At 40.5% G+C, this 13,782-nt stretch overlaps 1 protein-coding gene across 3 annotated transcripts in view; it reads right to left on the reverse strand.

Annotated features, from left to right (window-relative positions):
• The window catches only part of ppef1 (protein phosphatase, EF-hand calcium binding domain 1), a 36,846-nt gene extending 25,664 nt beyond the window's left edge, over positions 1-11,182 (reverse strand). The window contains exons 1-15 of one of the 3 annotated variants that reach the window (XM_030415050.1): positions 10,905-11,182; positions 9,153-9,311; positions 7,308-7,340; positions 6,872-6,999; positions 5,995-6,055; positions 4,275-4,438; positions 4,058-4,172; positions 3,574-3,620; positions 2,860-3,026; positions 2,719-2,755; positions 2,482-2,631; positions 1,174-1,325; positions 839-1,079; positions 569-754; positions 344-486 (exon numbers count right to left, since the gene is read on the reverse strand). In XM_030415050.1, the coding sequence (XP_030270910.1) occupies positions 344-486; positions 569-754; positions 839-1,079; positions 1,174-1,325; positions 2,482-2,631; positions 2,719-2,755; positions 2,860-3,026; positions 3,574-3,620; positions 4,058-4,172; positions 4,275-4,438; positions 5,995-6,055; positions 6,872-6,999; positions 7,308-7,340; positions 9,153-9,207 (1,679 nt within the window). In that variant the 5' untranslated portion in view covers positions 9,208-9,311; positions 10,905-11,182. The other 2 variants (XM_030415049.1, XM_030415051.1) reach the window with 2 other exon arrangements.
• Positions 11,183-13,782: the final 2,600 nt, after the last annotated feature.

Here is a 13,782-nt window from a genome sequence, read left to right on the forward strand (position 1 = left end):
ATTCATATGCATGAGTGCTAAATACGACGTGTGTGAGTTAATCCTTACAATTCCTGCTCCAGTCTGCCAGGAGAGTGTTAAGTATGGATTTAAACACTCACACGACTCCAGGTCCCCTCTTGGTAAATATGAAAAAAATTTACCAGCAGGCTTTAGGCATGATTCTAGCATGATTGAAGGCATGTGCAAGAGGGGACCTGAAAAATGTCCCCTGTTAGCCGACAAGTCCCCTGTTCGTGTGTGTGTTACGATCCTGAGGTCCCCTGTTATAGAGTTACACAAGTGCACACACACACACACACACACACACACACACACACCAGACACCGGACACCAGCTGTACCTCTGTGTCAGGGTGAGTTTGCGTGTCGTGCGGCTGACTTGGTACTGGTAGAAGCGGGGCACCAGTTCTCTGCCCACTTTGATGTACGCTCCACGGTTGCTTCCCTCCTCATAATAGTTTGACGCTGAGAAAATGGTGATCACCTACGGAAACAACACGCACACATTCATCCCCTCCAGACATTTTCAGACTTTTGGACAGTCTAATTTACTGCATCCAGCGTACCTGTCCGCCGTGACAGAGCTCGTATCCCTCCTGTTTGCACTCATGGGATCTGATGAGCAGCTGGAGGCCGTGTTGGAGCAGCAGTCTCTGGGTGACATCGGGGCCGAAGTAGCAGCCTCCTCCTCTGAATGTGTTGGGACTGCAGCCTTCTTGGGTTTTAGGGTCACTCCACAATATATCCACAATCTGCAGGAGAGAGGAGAGGGGATTTAAGTGCTGATCACGCCACAATATAGAGCACAGCTCAACAATATTCATTTCTCCTCCAACCTGTTTCCACTCGCATTCATTTTGCTGAGGTTCAGGAAGGGGAACGGAGGACGCGGAGTCCAGGAAAGGCACTTGGAGGACGTTGATGGCGTAAGGCATGCTAGGAGATGCCGGGCACTGGCGAGGCGTGAGGCAGGATGGAGTTCGAGGAGAGCAGAGCGAAGAGGAAGAGGACGATGAGGACGAGGAAGAAGAGGTGGATGCAGCGCTGTCTTGGCGGCTGGGCCTGCATCGCCTTTTTCTACAGAAGAAAATGGGGAGAGGGTTTAATGCACACAGACCTTTTACACTGACCCTCATTACAACCACGCATCATCGTGGGGCTGTCGTCAGACCTCTGGTTCGGGGTCCTTTGGCCCTTGCTGTAACTGTGACTGCTGCTGGGACGAGAGCTGTCGGTCGATCTCAGTCTTTTCATCCGTCTGCAGGACTGACTGATGTCAAGCTGCTCCAAACTGTGTCTGGGAAACCTCAGGGCAGATTTCACCTGGAAGAGCAGAGATGAAATGTGTGCAAAGGAATTAGTTTACCAAATTGAGGTTCAAACTGAAGAACGGTATGTTGAGTGTTTAAAGATAGGGGATAATCACATTATGTTGTACGGATGGTAACACCTCTTGACTCAACTTTACAAATGACTGTAATTTTCCTGAATTACATTTTGCCAATTGTATGTGAACCTGTGCATTCAGCTATAAATCAATGAGACTGCTGAAGATGAAGATATTACTTTTTTGAATGTGTTGTATTCATGAAAGATCATTTCTGTTACCAGACCAGAAAGAATAGAAAAAATAATAGAATAAAAAAAATAACCTGCAAACAATAAAAATGAGCAACTGGGCATCTGTTAACCTTGTGTTCCTCCCAGTCTCTGTGCATTGTGTACAGGTTTTAAAAGAAGACATTTAATCAGAAGAGAAAGATCATACTATTTTACTTCGTTTAGATTTGGCGGACCCCTGACACCTATTTAGCTTCAAACTGTGCACTGGCGACCCTATTTGTTTAGTAAGTTAAAGAAAAGATAAATCTTTCTGAGGTTTGTATTATTACCTTATTAATATTGTAAATCTTAAAATTCTGGGTTTAAGTGTCTTCCCCAAAACTACATAGTGGCCCTTTAACGAGTAAATTTAGGTATGTACGTCTTCCTGACGTCTTGAAACTTCTTGACACAAAGCTGGCCCCACCAAGTGACTTTAGTTCATATCATGCTTTTATGGTGCATATATTAATTCAATTTTTTATTTTTTATTCTATATTTAATATTCAATTTAGCACAAACAACTTAACACACATTAAGGCTCGTACACCTGCAGTCCACTTATCCTGTTGGTAATCAAGTCTTGCAGCAGACTAGCAAAGTTACTAACGGACTGCTGAAGAAAGTCTAGCTTGTAAGAAGCTTACAGGCACAATATTTAGGTCAAAAGTTTGTGGAGACCACAACTGAACAGCGGGAAACAAGATGCAAGGTGGCTTTTGAATTTGTCACCATTTATAAAATAGTTTTTCTGACCTCTAGTGGCCGTATTTGATAATTGCAGTCAATAGGGTCTAGAATCTAGACAAGCAGCCAAACTTCATCCTACACCTGCGCTCCAACTAGAAGCTAAGGTTGGCTGCCTGTTTCCACTGACCTTGTGCCTCTCTATGGTGCTGAGGAAGTCCAGGTCTGTCTGGTCTGAAATCCCTCCGTGAACGATCAGGATCTTTCCGTCAATGACCGTCGCCACGGGCAGGAGGCTGAAAACGTCCTGAAACAGCTGGAGGATCTCACGGCCATGAGTCTGCAAACAACCACAGTCCCACAGTGATAACAGGTCACTCTGAGCTTCTGAACATAAGAAAAGCAGAATAAAGACATGTGCCTGTACCTTGTACTTCTGCATGACTTCTTTTGTGAACCCGTATCTGAAACAGCAACATAAAGACATCACGATGGGATGCTGTAGTTTCAACACGCTCATGTTTGCATGATGATTTAATATTTCTGTCACTTCTCTTCTCTCACCCACCTGAGGTTCATTATGTGGTCTTCATGGTTCCCTCGGTTCAGGTGCATGTAGTCGGGGTAAAGTAGAAGGTAGGCGAACAGGAGCACGACCACTTCAATCGACTTTTTCCCACGGTCCACAAAGTCCCCGTTAAACACATATGACGTCTCCGCAGAGGGAAGGCCATTCTGAAGGGCGACATAAAAGACGTAAAAACACTGAAATCCGACGTCAGATTAGCGTTGAGTGCATGTTTCAGGCATGTTTGATGTGGCTGACTGATTGAGTTGTTGTTTGGTCAACAAAACTTCAGAAAATGGTGGATAATGACAATTTGTGTTTCCAAAAGCGCAAGGTGGCGTTTGCCAACGTCTTGATTCGTCCAAAACCAGAAGACATTCAGTTTACTGTCTTAGAGGAGGACACCAGAAAATATTCCCTTTTAAGAAGATGTGAAGTGTAAACTGTACGCATGTATGAATGAATGCATGCGGCCTATGCATCAACATGGATTTTTGCTGGTTATACTGAAATATAAATGCACTGCAAAAAACAAACAAAAAAAAAAAACGAAGAGAATTTGGCCTTTTCTTTAACTTTATATATTCGTATCCTTGCGCTGCTACTTTTCCCCCTTGTATTGCTGGCTCAAATTGGATTTGCCCTACAGGGGATCAATAAAATATATCTTATCTGATAGAACATTGCTTTCTATAGAAAAATACGTAGCTTTACCTTATAAAAAATGAGAAGTAAGTCATCAAGTCGGCCGTGCAGATCACCTGTATCAAAAGTAAAAACACAGCGAAGGAGAAATTGGAATAATATTTCTGGCTCAACTGGATGTCTAATATTCCTAAATGGCATTAAAACATGACAGCTAATCGCTCCACCTCAACCACCAAACAAACAGTGTGTGTTTTTTGTTTGAGTCACAAGTATTCTCGAGTTTAATGAGATGCGACTCTGCAGGAGGAGGCAGTCGGGTATGAGGAGTCAAGTGCCTAATCAGTGTGCAAATAAACAAGACCTCCTTTCTTGGAACGCTGCCATTAAGGTACAGACGACTGTATTTAAAAACACATTTACAAACATCAGCGATCATTTATCCGGTAAGCAGGTCTTTTTTTTTTTTTTTTGACTGTGCTGTGAAATGAAGCAGCAGCAGCAGCAAGGCAGCAAATTGTTGAATGAACGAACTGAGGTCTCGGTCACCCACCACATATAGTGATCTCTTTGGCGTAGGATGTCGACAAGTGGATGACATTGGGCATCTGTTTGAGGAGCTTTTTGGTCTCGTACAGCAGCTGTAGAACGTATCTGGCATGCAGAGTCTGCATTGAAGAAAAGAAAAAAGTCCCTAAAAGCACCCAGAAGATGTGCTAAACCAGACAATCAAAAGAGTAAGTAAGAAAGAAAAGACCCAGATACTGTACCTGCTGTTCCTTGAACGCATTGAGGAGAGCATTCGTATCGGACACAGAGAGAGGAAACGATAGTCGGGGGCCGGCGTACGACTCAGGAATCTGGATCAAGTTGTAGCAGGTCTCTCTGTCTAACCAGGGGTCGACCACTGGGTCCAGCAGCTGGGAGATCAAGTCTGGAAAACCCCGAGTGAACATACATACATACAAACAATCTAATCCTGCTGGTGTACAGCATCTTTTCATGAAACATAAAACCACTGTAAAACACTGAACTGTTAATAATAGGCAATATTTATGAAGTAGGTGTAATCTGTCTTATATTGTGCTATACTAGTGTAGCCTTGCAAATGAAAGTATTCAGGTAATCAAATACTGCTGTTAGGGCTATTATTATCTCTTTTATAGGAATACCAGAAAATGTATTTTCTCTTTTACTCAAGAGCAGAGGGAGGAGAGACACAGCGACTGACCAAACACTATATAACAGTGAGTATTGTTAGAATGTAGAGCAATTTAACACCCAATGTAAGAAAAAACTACACATGTACACATATGACAACTCAAGCCTGATCAACCCATATATATATATATATATATATATATATATATATATATATATATATATATATATATATATATATATATATATATATATATATATATATATATATATATATATATATATATATATATATATATATATATATATATATATATAATGAACTAAAGCATGTTCTATAAACAGATTTTAATTTGTAGATCCTTTTTAATGAACAGCTTGACACAGCGCCACATCCAGCTCTGTGCAGCCTCACTGTTGTATTAAAAGACCACTCCGATATGCTAATGAAAAAAATGACGGCCTCTAATTTATGCCAACAAACAAGGCATGAACAGACATTCAGCTACAGGCGTATTCCTCTGTTCTATTTCCCCTGTAGTAACCATCACGTGTCCTCTTCTCTGCCATGCGCTTACAAACACAGATGCTGTGCGGAATAAACACACACAACAGAGTCTGGCCTCTTCTGGTGACTTATGTTGAGTCAATGTAAAACCTGCGAGGAGGACAGTGGATGTTCACCAACAAGGGCTGACCTAAGGATGAGCTTGTCAGTGGAGCATTATGCTTTTTTCTGCTGGATGAGTGGGTCAGAACATACTTAAGCCACAGCTGTGTCGGTGCAACACACCGACACATTGGCCTCCACATTCACGGGAGTTGCTAAGCAACAGGGTGTACGCAATGGGTTTTCTAATCCAGACCAAAATACAGAGACATGACGAACAAAACCGGTGTGAATCTAATGGAGGTGAAAAATGCATCTATATATAATCCTTTTGTGTTAGAACACGTTCAAAACAACAACCACTTAACACTGACTAATAAACTTGTTGAAATAATGTATTAATACAATTTCAGCTCTCAGTTTACTATTTTTTTTTTTTTTTTTGACTATCAAGAATCACACAATAGCATACCAGCATAAACAAACCAAAAAATTACATCTAAAGCTGAATGAAATATATGAATAGAAGGTGAAAGCTTCACACACACAAAATAACAATGTAGAAAACATCTGTAGTCGCTGAATTCACTTAAATGTGTTACATCACATCCATATGGCAGCACTGTTAAAATTATAAATGAACATTTTCAAAATAGCACGATGAAATCAGATCTATCTATTCAATACATTATTTAGATGGCCTGTTTTACGCTCCTTACCTGGCCCACTTCCATTCAGCTGAGTGAAGTTGTCGAGCATAAAACTGAAGAAACTCGAGAGCTGAAGAAATAAAGACAAAATATGTTCAAGCTTGATACGGCTTTTGAAAATTAGCACACCCATCTACTTCAGTTTTTATCAACCCAGTCACCAGAACAAATGTTGGCAAGATACGTTACTGCAAACCACACACACGTTACAAATGAAATCTTCTTTATGCTACAATTGAAAATGTCTTTAAAAGGGGTTCTGGTTAACTTAACCATTCCTAAACATTCGTTAGCCACTGCTGCTATTTGTTAGCAAATTGGAGAGAGGCACTCAGACATTAACAAACATCTAGAGTCCAGCAGCATTAAACTATTTAAATAAATCGTCCACAGGCTTGTACCGGACAACAGACCAGAGGCAACCGAGAGAGAGAGAGACAGGGAAGGTCTCATTTTTCTCATCAAGTCACAATCCGCTCCGCTGTGGCCAACGGAAAAATGAAAAACACATTCAACAAACTGTCACACAGAGAGCCTTTAAGTTTTGTTTAGTGTTGTGACAATGTGTGTTACTAAACGTAGTCTACGTTTTTTGATTAAATCACCCGCTTTTGTCGCCACAGACATGTCTATAGAATGTCCCGGCATCGTGTCAAAAATATCTGGGTTTGTTGCACAAACACGGTTGAAAAATATCCATTCTTCTTCAGTGGTCTCTGGCTTGGCAACCGTCCCACCATTGTAACATTATCATCATCCCCTCCACTGCTGACATAAGAGTCAGCTCATATACATGAAATGTGAGGCCAAGGTCATGGTTACATTTACCTGGCAACACGTTATTCTGGCTTTTTATTGAGATGGAAATGCCTGTGCTGAGAGTCACCTGTAGCTGGTCCTGTTCGCCGGCATATTCGATCGACTGAAAGATGTTCCAGGTGTACCTGCGCCTCATCTCCAGGCGGGCCATGTAGCGCCGGTACCATCGCTGAATCAAAACGGCTGACTTTAAAGCTACGACAAAACACCAGCTATTTAGATGGAGGACATGTTTAAATACGTGGAGTCACATACCGTACATACAGTTCATGAATTAACATGGGAGACACTTCAGCTCTGGACAGAAATATTTCTTTACTGTGTTTCTAGATCAAGAACTGACACTGATCCAGTGCATCTGTTGATGATAAGCAATGTGAAAAGCAAGAGGTGAATATGAATAACGTGCACAGATACACACAGATACACACACACACACACACACGGATGCATGCACACGTAACATGTGACAGATTGATCTATAAAGATGAGAGGATTCTTACTCAGAGCCGGGTTGGAAGTCTTCACTGTGTCATCTGTGAGAAGAAAATCTACAATTCAGCATTAGAAGCTGGTAATTAATGAAAACATGTGCGAGGCAACACACACACACACAAGCACCCACACACATGCACAAACATATAGGGAGAGAGATAACAAGACACAGGGGAGGTCATGAGTGACAGTGGGACTGGAAAAGCTAAGCAAATTAAGAGAGCTTTCAGGAGAAACGGCACTCATTAAAGAGAGGAGAGAAGACAGACGTTGAAGAAGAGCAAAGCACCGTCTGTCAAACATCTGGGGTGTGTGTGTGCAACAAGTCAGGGGAAGAGTTACAACTGCAAAAATGAATTACCATCAGATTCATACAACACAGTGTGACAGTGAGATGAGTAAAATACTTCTGTCTCGACTACTGGGAAAATTAACAATTTAGGGAGCACTCCCCAAATAATGTTACCAAATGCTTCACAGAGGAGAACGATTAAAACTGAGCAAAACAAGTACTTAAAGGGAAGATCCACCAATTTACACCTTAAAGTGTGTTAAAAGGTCTTGGAGAATACTACTGCATATGTGAAGAAGGTAGTATAAAGCCTTTTGAGGCACCAGAGCAAGCTGCACCTAATCTGAAAATTTGCCTCTAGTGATGTCACTCACTAAATTGCACTGTGGGTAATGTAGGAACCAGGTTTTGAAAAGCAGTCCACTAGTCTACACTACACACTACATATACTGATAAAAATCAATACAGCAGAACCAGGGATATTACCTTTTTTATTCTACCCGTTCTTTTTCCTTTTCAAAACCAGGCGCCTTCATTATCCACAATGCAACATAGCCACTGAGTGACACCAATGGAGGTAATTTATCAGATTATATCCAGCCTTCTCTGAAGCCACAAAATACTTTTAACTTTTTTTTTTCCCCACATATGCAGTAATACTCCTTCAGACCTGTAAACATACTATAAAGTGGAAAACTGGTGGAGTTACCCTTTAAACAATAAATACTATCTATGAATAAAAGTGGAAAACCACACATAAGCAGTTATTTTTAAAAACAACAACTTTACTTTAACCTGGAAATGATCTCATCTCAAAACAAAGTCTAGACTTGACTTAAACAATGTGCAGCAGCAACCACACTCGTCAACCTGCTATTTAGTCCCCTGAATAATACGTGTTGTCTGGTTTCAGTCTCTTCTACGATCGCTGTGATCTCATCTTCCAAAAAGTTTGAATTGCTCTTTTGGTCCATGGTTATTTCTGACTAAACCTTCGTTTGTGCTGGCAGACACCATCAATTTCAGTTGATTTGAGATTTATAGATCACAGGTGTGTAAAGTTACAAATGTGATTCGTATAAAAATGCTTTTAATGTTCAACTGAAAAACACCATCAATGTTTAAATATCAATCTATATATATCAAAAGAACATATCTTATAAAAGAGGCACCTGGACTAAGCAGAGAGCAATAGATGTTTAAGGGTCTATGCTGTCAAGGTGTACGGTATACTGAGGGCTTTAACTGTGATTTGAGAAATCTTTGAAAAAAAAACTGTGTATGGACATGAAAATATGTTTGCTTATATTATTCATAATAAAAGCCTAATTTACTGTAAGTTTTTAGTTAGCTTGCTCATCATTAGTGTGCAACATGTATGACCTGTTTGTGCTCGTCTATCCACAGACCAAGTGTGCCATCCTGTCTGCTCTAATTTGATGCCAGGGTGTTTCTTCACGCCTTTCCTCGGGGGCAACACGTCTACATGTCAACCACATTTTCCTGTTGACAGGACAATATGTGACTCTTGTTTTCTTTGTTGAAGGAAAAGTATATTTACCTGTGTCTACTATTTTCCCTTGTGTTTCCGTAGCAACGGAGGTGCCACATCCCATTATGACCAACGAGGGGGTCCCGAGGTCATATCAGTCAGTCTTTACCCACGCTTTGCAGCAGTGGGTCACATCTGGCTGGTGGCATGTGACAGCTGTGACGAGACCTGAGAAGTAAGGTTGGTTTGTTAGATGTCAGAGTAGAAACACTCGTCACAGCAGCAGCATTTATTTACCTTTAAATTAACTTTTGTACCTTTGTATCATGTATTCATTTATTTCTGATTTGGGAAGGATCAGTCCATTTTGCAGTGACCTTGGTTTAATCCAGTAGACTTGAGTAAGTACACTTCGAGTACAATTTGTCATTTGTAATTTGAGTACTTTCATTTTCTGCTTCTACTCCACTACAGCTCAAATCTTGTATTGTTGCTCCACAACACTTATTTCATAACTTGTGTTACTTTTTGGACTGTGATTAAAAATGCTTAATACAATCAACAAATACATTATAATAATTAAGGTTTGAGATAAGATTTGTTATTGATTCCTGGGGGTAATTTCACTAGATACCCAACAGTACATAAAGTCCGAGCCTGATGTATTGGATTTTTGGGGTGAATGCTGATACCGATATTCTCAAATACACAGAAAGACACACTTTTTGAAGATCCCTCAGATGCGGAACAATTGTGACAAAATTCCATGAGGGAGGTTGAATACAGGTCAGCAATAAACCTTATTGTCCAAAATGACATCAGTGCACTGAATAAATAAACTGTATTGAAAATGTAATCCATTTACCCCAAGCATCTTTTTCTGTATTATGTTCTGTAAAGAAAAAAGGTTTCATATCGGCAAACATGCTGATATCAACATATATGTGACAGACAGATATCAGCCAGAAAACTGTCCGACCTCAAATCATTAAAGTGATGCACAGAGTGACCTCAACAGTTGTAATTATAGTCTAATTTTATAACATACATTATTCTGTCATTTTTAAATTCAAGATTTTGAAATATTACATTTTGATACCAATAATTTTACTTAAAGGTGCACTATGTAGTTTTGGTGGAAGACATTTTAATCAGACGTGAAAATCCTCATTGTTTGATTTTTGTGCCTAGACAAACTAAATACACAAACTGACCATAAAAGGACAACACAATTTCATACCGTTTTACTTTGTTTATATTTGGCGGACTCTGCCGCCTGTCTAGCTTCGAACAGTGTTCTGTGGACCTATTCCCCTCTTCTCTCCTTGTTTATTAAGTTACTGGAAAAAAATGAATATTTCTGAGTCACTAATATTAAGACTGAATGTCGTTTTCAATGCTACACACAGCTCCTTTGAGTTACATTATGAATCCCATACTTTACTACTTCGGTGAAAGATTTCCCTTCTTCTTTATTCCAACAAATGTGCATTAAAAAATGGGTATTCAGTTGGAACACACACACACACACACACACACACACACACACACACCATAACAACGGAGCAGGAGGAATCAAATGAAGCTTTCAAATGGCTGCTGCTTCAACACTCTTAAACAGCACCATGCTTTGAACACATCAGAGAAAAAAAAATCAAACTGTAGGAAAAATACTAATTATTGATTGATTACTAATCATTACGCATCATTTTGCTCAACTGACCCACAGAATCACACTCAGGAAACATCATCTGACGCATTCGGTGCTAGAACATCAGCACAGTGGGGTTTTTTTGTTTGTTTGTTTTTTATGGTTCCTACCTGCTGCTTGTTGTCCGCACGATCCACCGGAAATCATGAATGGGACACGCAATCCATGTGATGCGCGCACACACACAAACACACACCAAGATAAACTTCCTGCTGCGTGTCCTCTAAATGACTGTTATGAAGAGGTTAAAGTATAACAGGTAAAGTAACGGCAGCAGAGGAGCTGTGGACGGTGCAGGAGCTGCTGCTGCTGCTGCTGCTGGAGAAGCCGAGGGCTCAGGAAGGAGGCGGAGACTACAGGTGGAGGAAACCACAGAAACCACCGTACACAGCGGGGCGGACCCGCTGCTCCACCTAAAGACACCTCTGAGGTGTTCAACAGGTTACTGCCCCCACCACTCTGTTCACTCTGCAGCTGAGCTTCCCAGGGACGAGTTGGATCATTATACTTTAGTTTTTGACGACAATATTAAAGTTCCTGTGGATTGTAACAGTCGTCACGTCCAGTCCGGTTTCCCTCACGGGACCTTATTTCAGAGGAACATTGTAGTGAACGAGAGAGATAAATACATTTTGATCCCGCTTGAGTTGTGCCATGATATTTTTTCAAGTCAAATACGTCACAGTTTGGCGCAATTAAAGTCAGAAGTACCGCTTCTCCACCGAAATTGTTTAACTCGTACAACCCGCTTAAAATCGCCTATCGACCTCATTCCCACTTCTTTTCATCTGAAGCGTCACGTTGTACGTCACTGACGTCACGTTTTATGTCATGAATGCGCCTGAAACAGTTGTAACAGAAAACAGCAAAACACCTATTGGTAAAAAAGTGACTATAACAGGGATAAATTATTTTGAATGTCACATCCCGCATAGTGTTGCCAGATATCGCGAGAGAAACAAGCAAGCGGGCCTATGAAAATAAGCCCAAAACAAGAGACTTCTCCGTTGGTGGTTAAAAAAAAGAAAAAAGAAAAAAAAAGAAAAAGATTATTACACTTTGCACACACACATAAATATCACCGCGAATCCAGAAATGTATTGCATTGTATCATTGTATTTATTATTGTTTTTATATGTTATGATCCTTTTTTGTTTTAGTTCCAGGACTTCAAAACAATATGACATGAGATACAATAGGAAGAGGAACACTTTAACAACAAGCCCAAAAACCCGCAGCCCGCGGCTACCAATATTTATAAGTGACTTTACAGAAAAACAAGCCCAAAGTCGCTTATAATAAGCGGACTTGGCAACTGTGCCCCCACAGAATGACTCATTTCACTATCATGCATTGAGCCATATGGTCCAACAGCATTTGGAAAGTCTGGAAGGGCCACAACAATAAATCATTTTATCCTCATTCAAGTTAGTCAAACGCTAAACTGAAAGTTATCCGACTCGGTCAGCAATCCAGGTATCTTCATAGCCAGGAAGCCGAACTTTTTGGCTTCAAAACACCACTGAGCAGCTTTCATGGGAATGAACGGGGCTCCGCCTCCTACACCGTGTCCAATGATAAAACATCCTTGAATAGACAACATCCCTTATTCCATCTTTATTTTATGCGCCACCACTGGATGTTTTATTCATTTGGATCAAAGCTGAGCCGAGGGCAAAAAAACCCAGGCAAAGATGAAGTACTATCAAAAGGTGAAAATCACGATAAAACTGGCCATATTGACAACTACAGTTTTGTGAGAGGTATTTCACGAGCAAGCTAATATACCAGACCAGCGCTACAATGGTTAAGATACAGGTTTAGTTGACCGTTCACTGAGACAACTTCACTAAGGCGACTATTGGCTGTCTAATCTTTATGTTTTCATTATGTAAATGTAATTAGTTTCAGACTTTTGACTTAATAAAATCATCTTTGAGATTGACAAACATTGCATGTGTGACACAATTAAAAGCGGATCAAAAGAACGTCCCTCTCTCCATTCGCCACCATACAAAGTGTCTCTGAAATGATTGGAAGGGGCGTCACTTAAAAAGTAGCAGGTCAGTGTTCAATCTAAAATTAGTTTTCTGGTGAGTGAAGGGTTAGACTTTGAACAGCTTCTACAGTTTTTCAAAACTTTACAAGCCTGTTTAATACACAGATACACACCCACACCCAGAGTCAACATCCATGTGTTGGCAAAGCACACTAAAGCACAAGTTCACCCAATGATAGAAAAAAAAAAAACTGTCATTAACTATTCAGCCTCAAGCTAATGAAAAGTTGGGTGAAGTCCTCAAAACATTTCTGCAGCAAAACAGCATTGCAGCATTCTCTTATGCTGAAGTAGATGGGGGATTTACTTCAGAATGTAGAAAAAAAACACATTAAAAAAACAGACCCTTACCCAGCAGAATGTAAAGAAATGGAGGCAGTTTTTACATTATGGCCATTGTGTTGCAGGGATATCTACTGAGGTTTGCATGCTAACTAGCTAGCCCCTTCCCATCCTGATCCAAACTTCCTGTGCTAATAGGTGCAACCACCAACACACAGCAATACGACAAGGTGTGTGTAGCATTTTATCTGGTATACACAACCAGACAAAGCAAAATGACTCGAGTATGTACCACATCAGGAGTTCCCGTGAAGAACTTGACAAAACCTGCCCTTACATCTATTGTGTTAAATGACTTTGCATCATCATGTGAAACGCAATATAACAAATGTATACAGACTCTTTAATAATAAAAGTTAATAAAAAGTTAATAAAAATGACATTCTTGCAGAGCTCAGACTCAGATCCTCATGCAGCAGCTCTGGTACGTATGCGCTTTCGTACAAGTGTGACAGCGGCATTAATCTCCTGCACAGTGATAGCTTTTAGTCTGTTGGTCCTCGACAGCCGAGAAGCCTCTGAGCTCACCAGTCTGAGCAGCACTGGTCTGGGGAAACTGAGCTGACTGTTCAGAAAGTCTGGACTCC

Source organism: Sparus aurata, chromosome 4, assembly GCF_900880675.1.
Source record: "Sparus aurata chromosome 4, fSpaAur1.1, whole genome shotgun sequence".
In the NCBI taxonomy this organism is placed as follows: domain Eukaryota; kingdom Metazoa; phylum Chordata; class Actinopteri; order Spariformes; family Sparidae; genus Sparus; species Sparus aurata.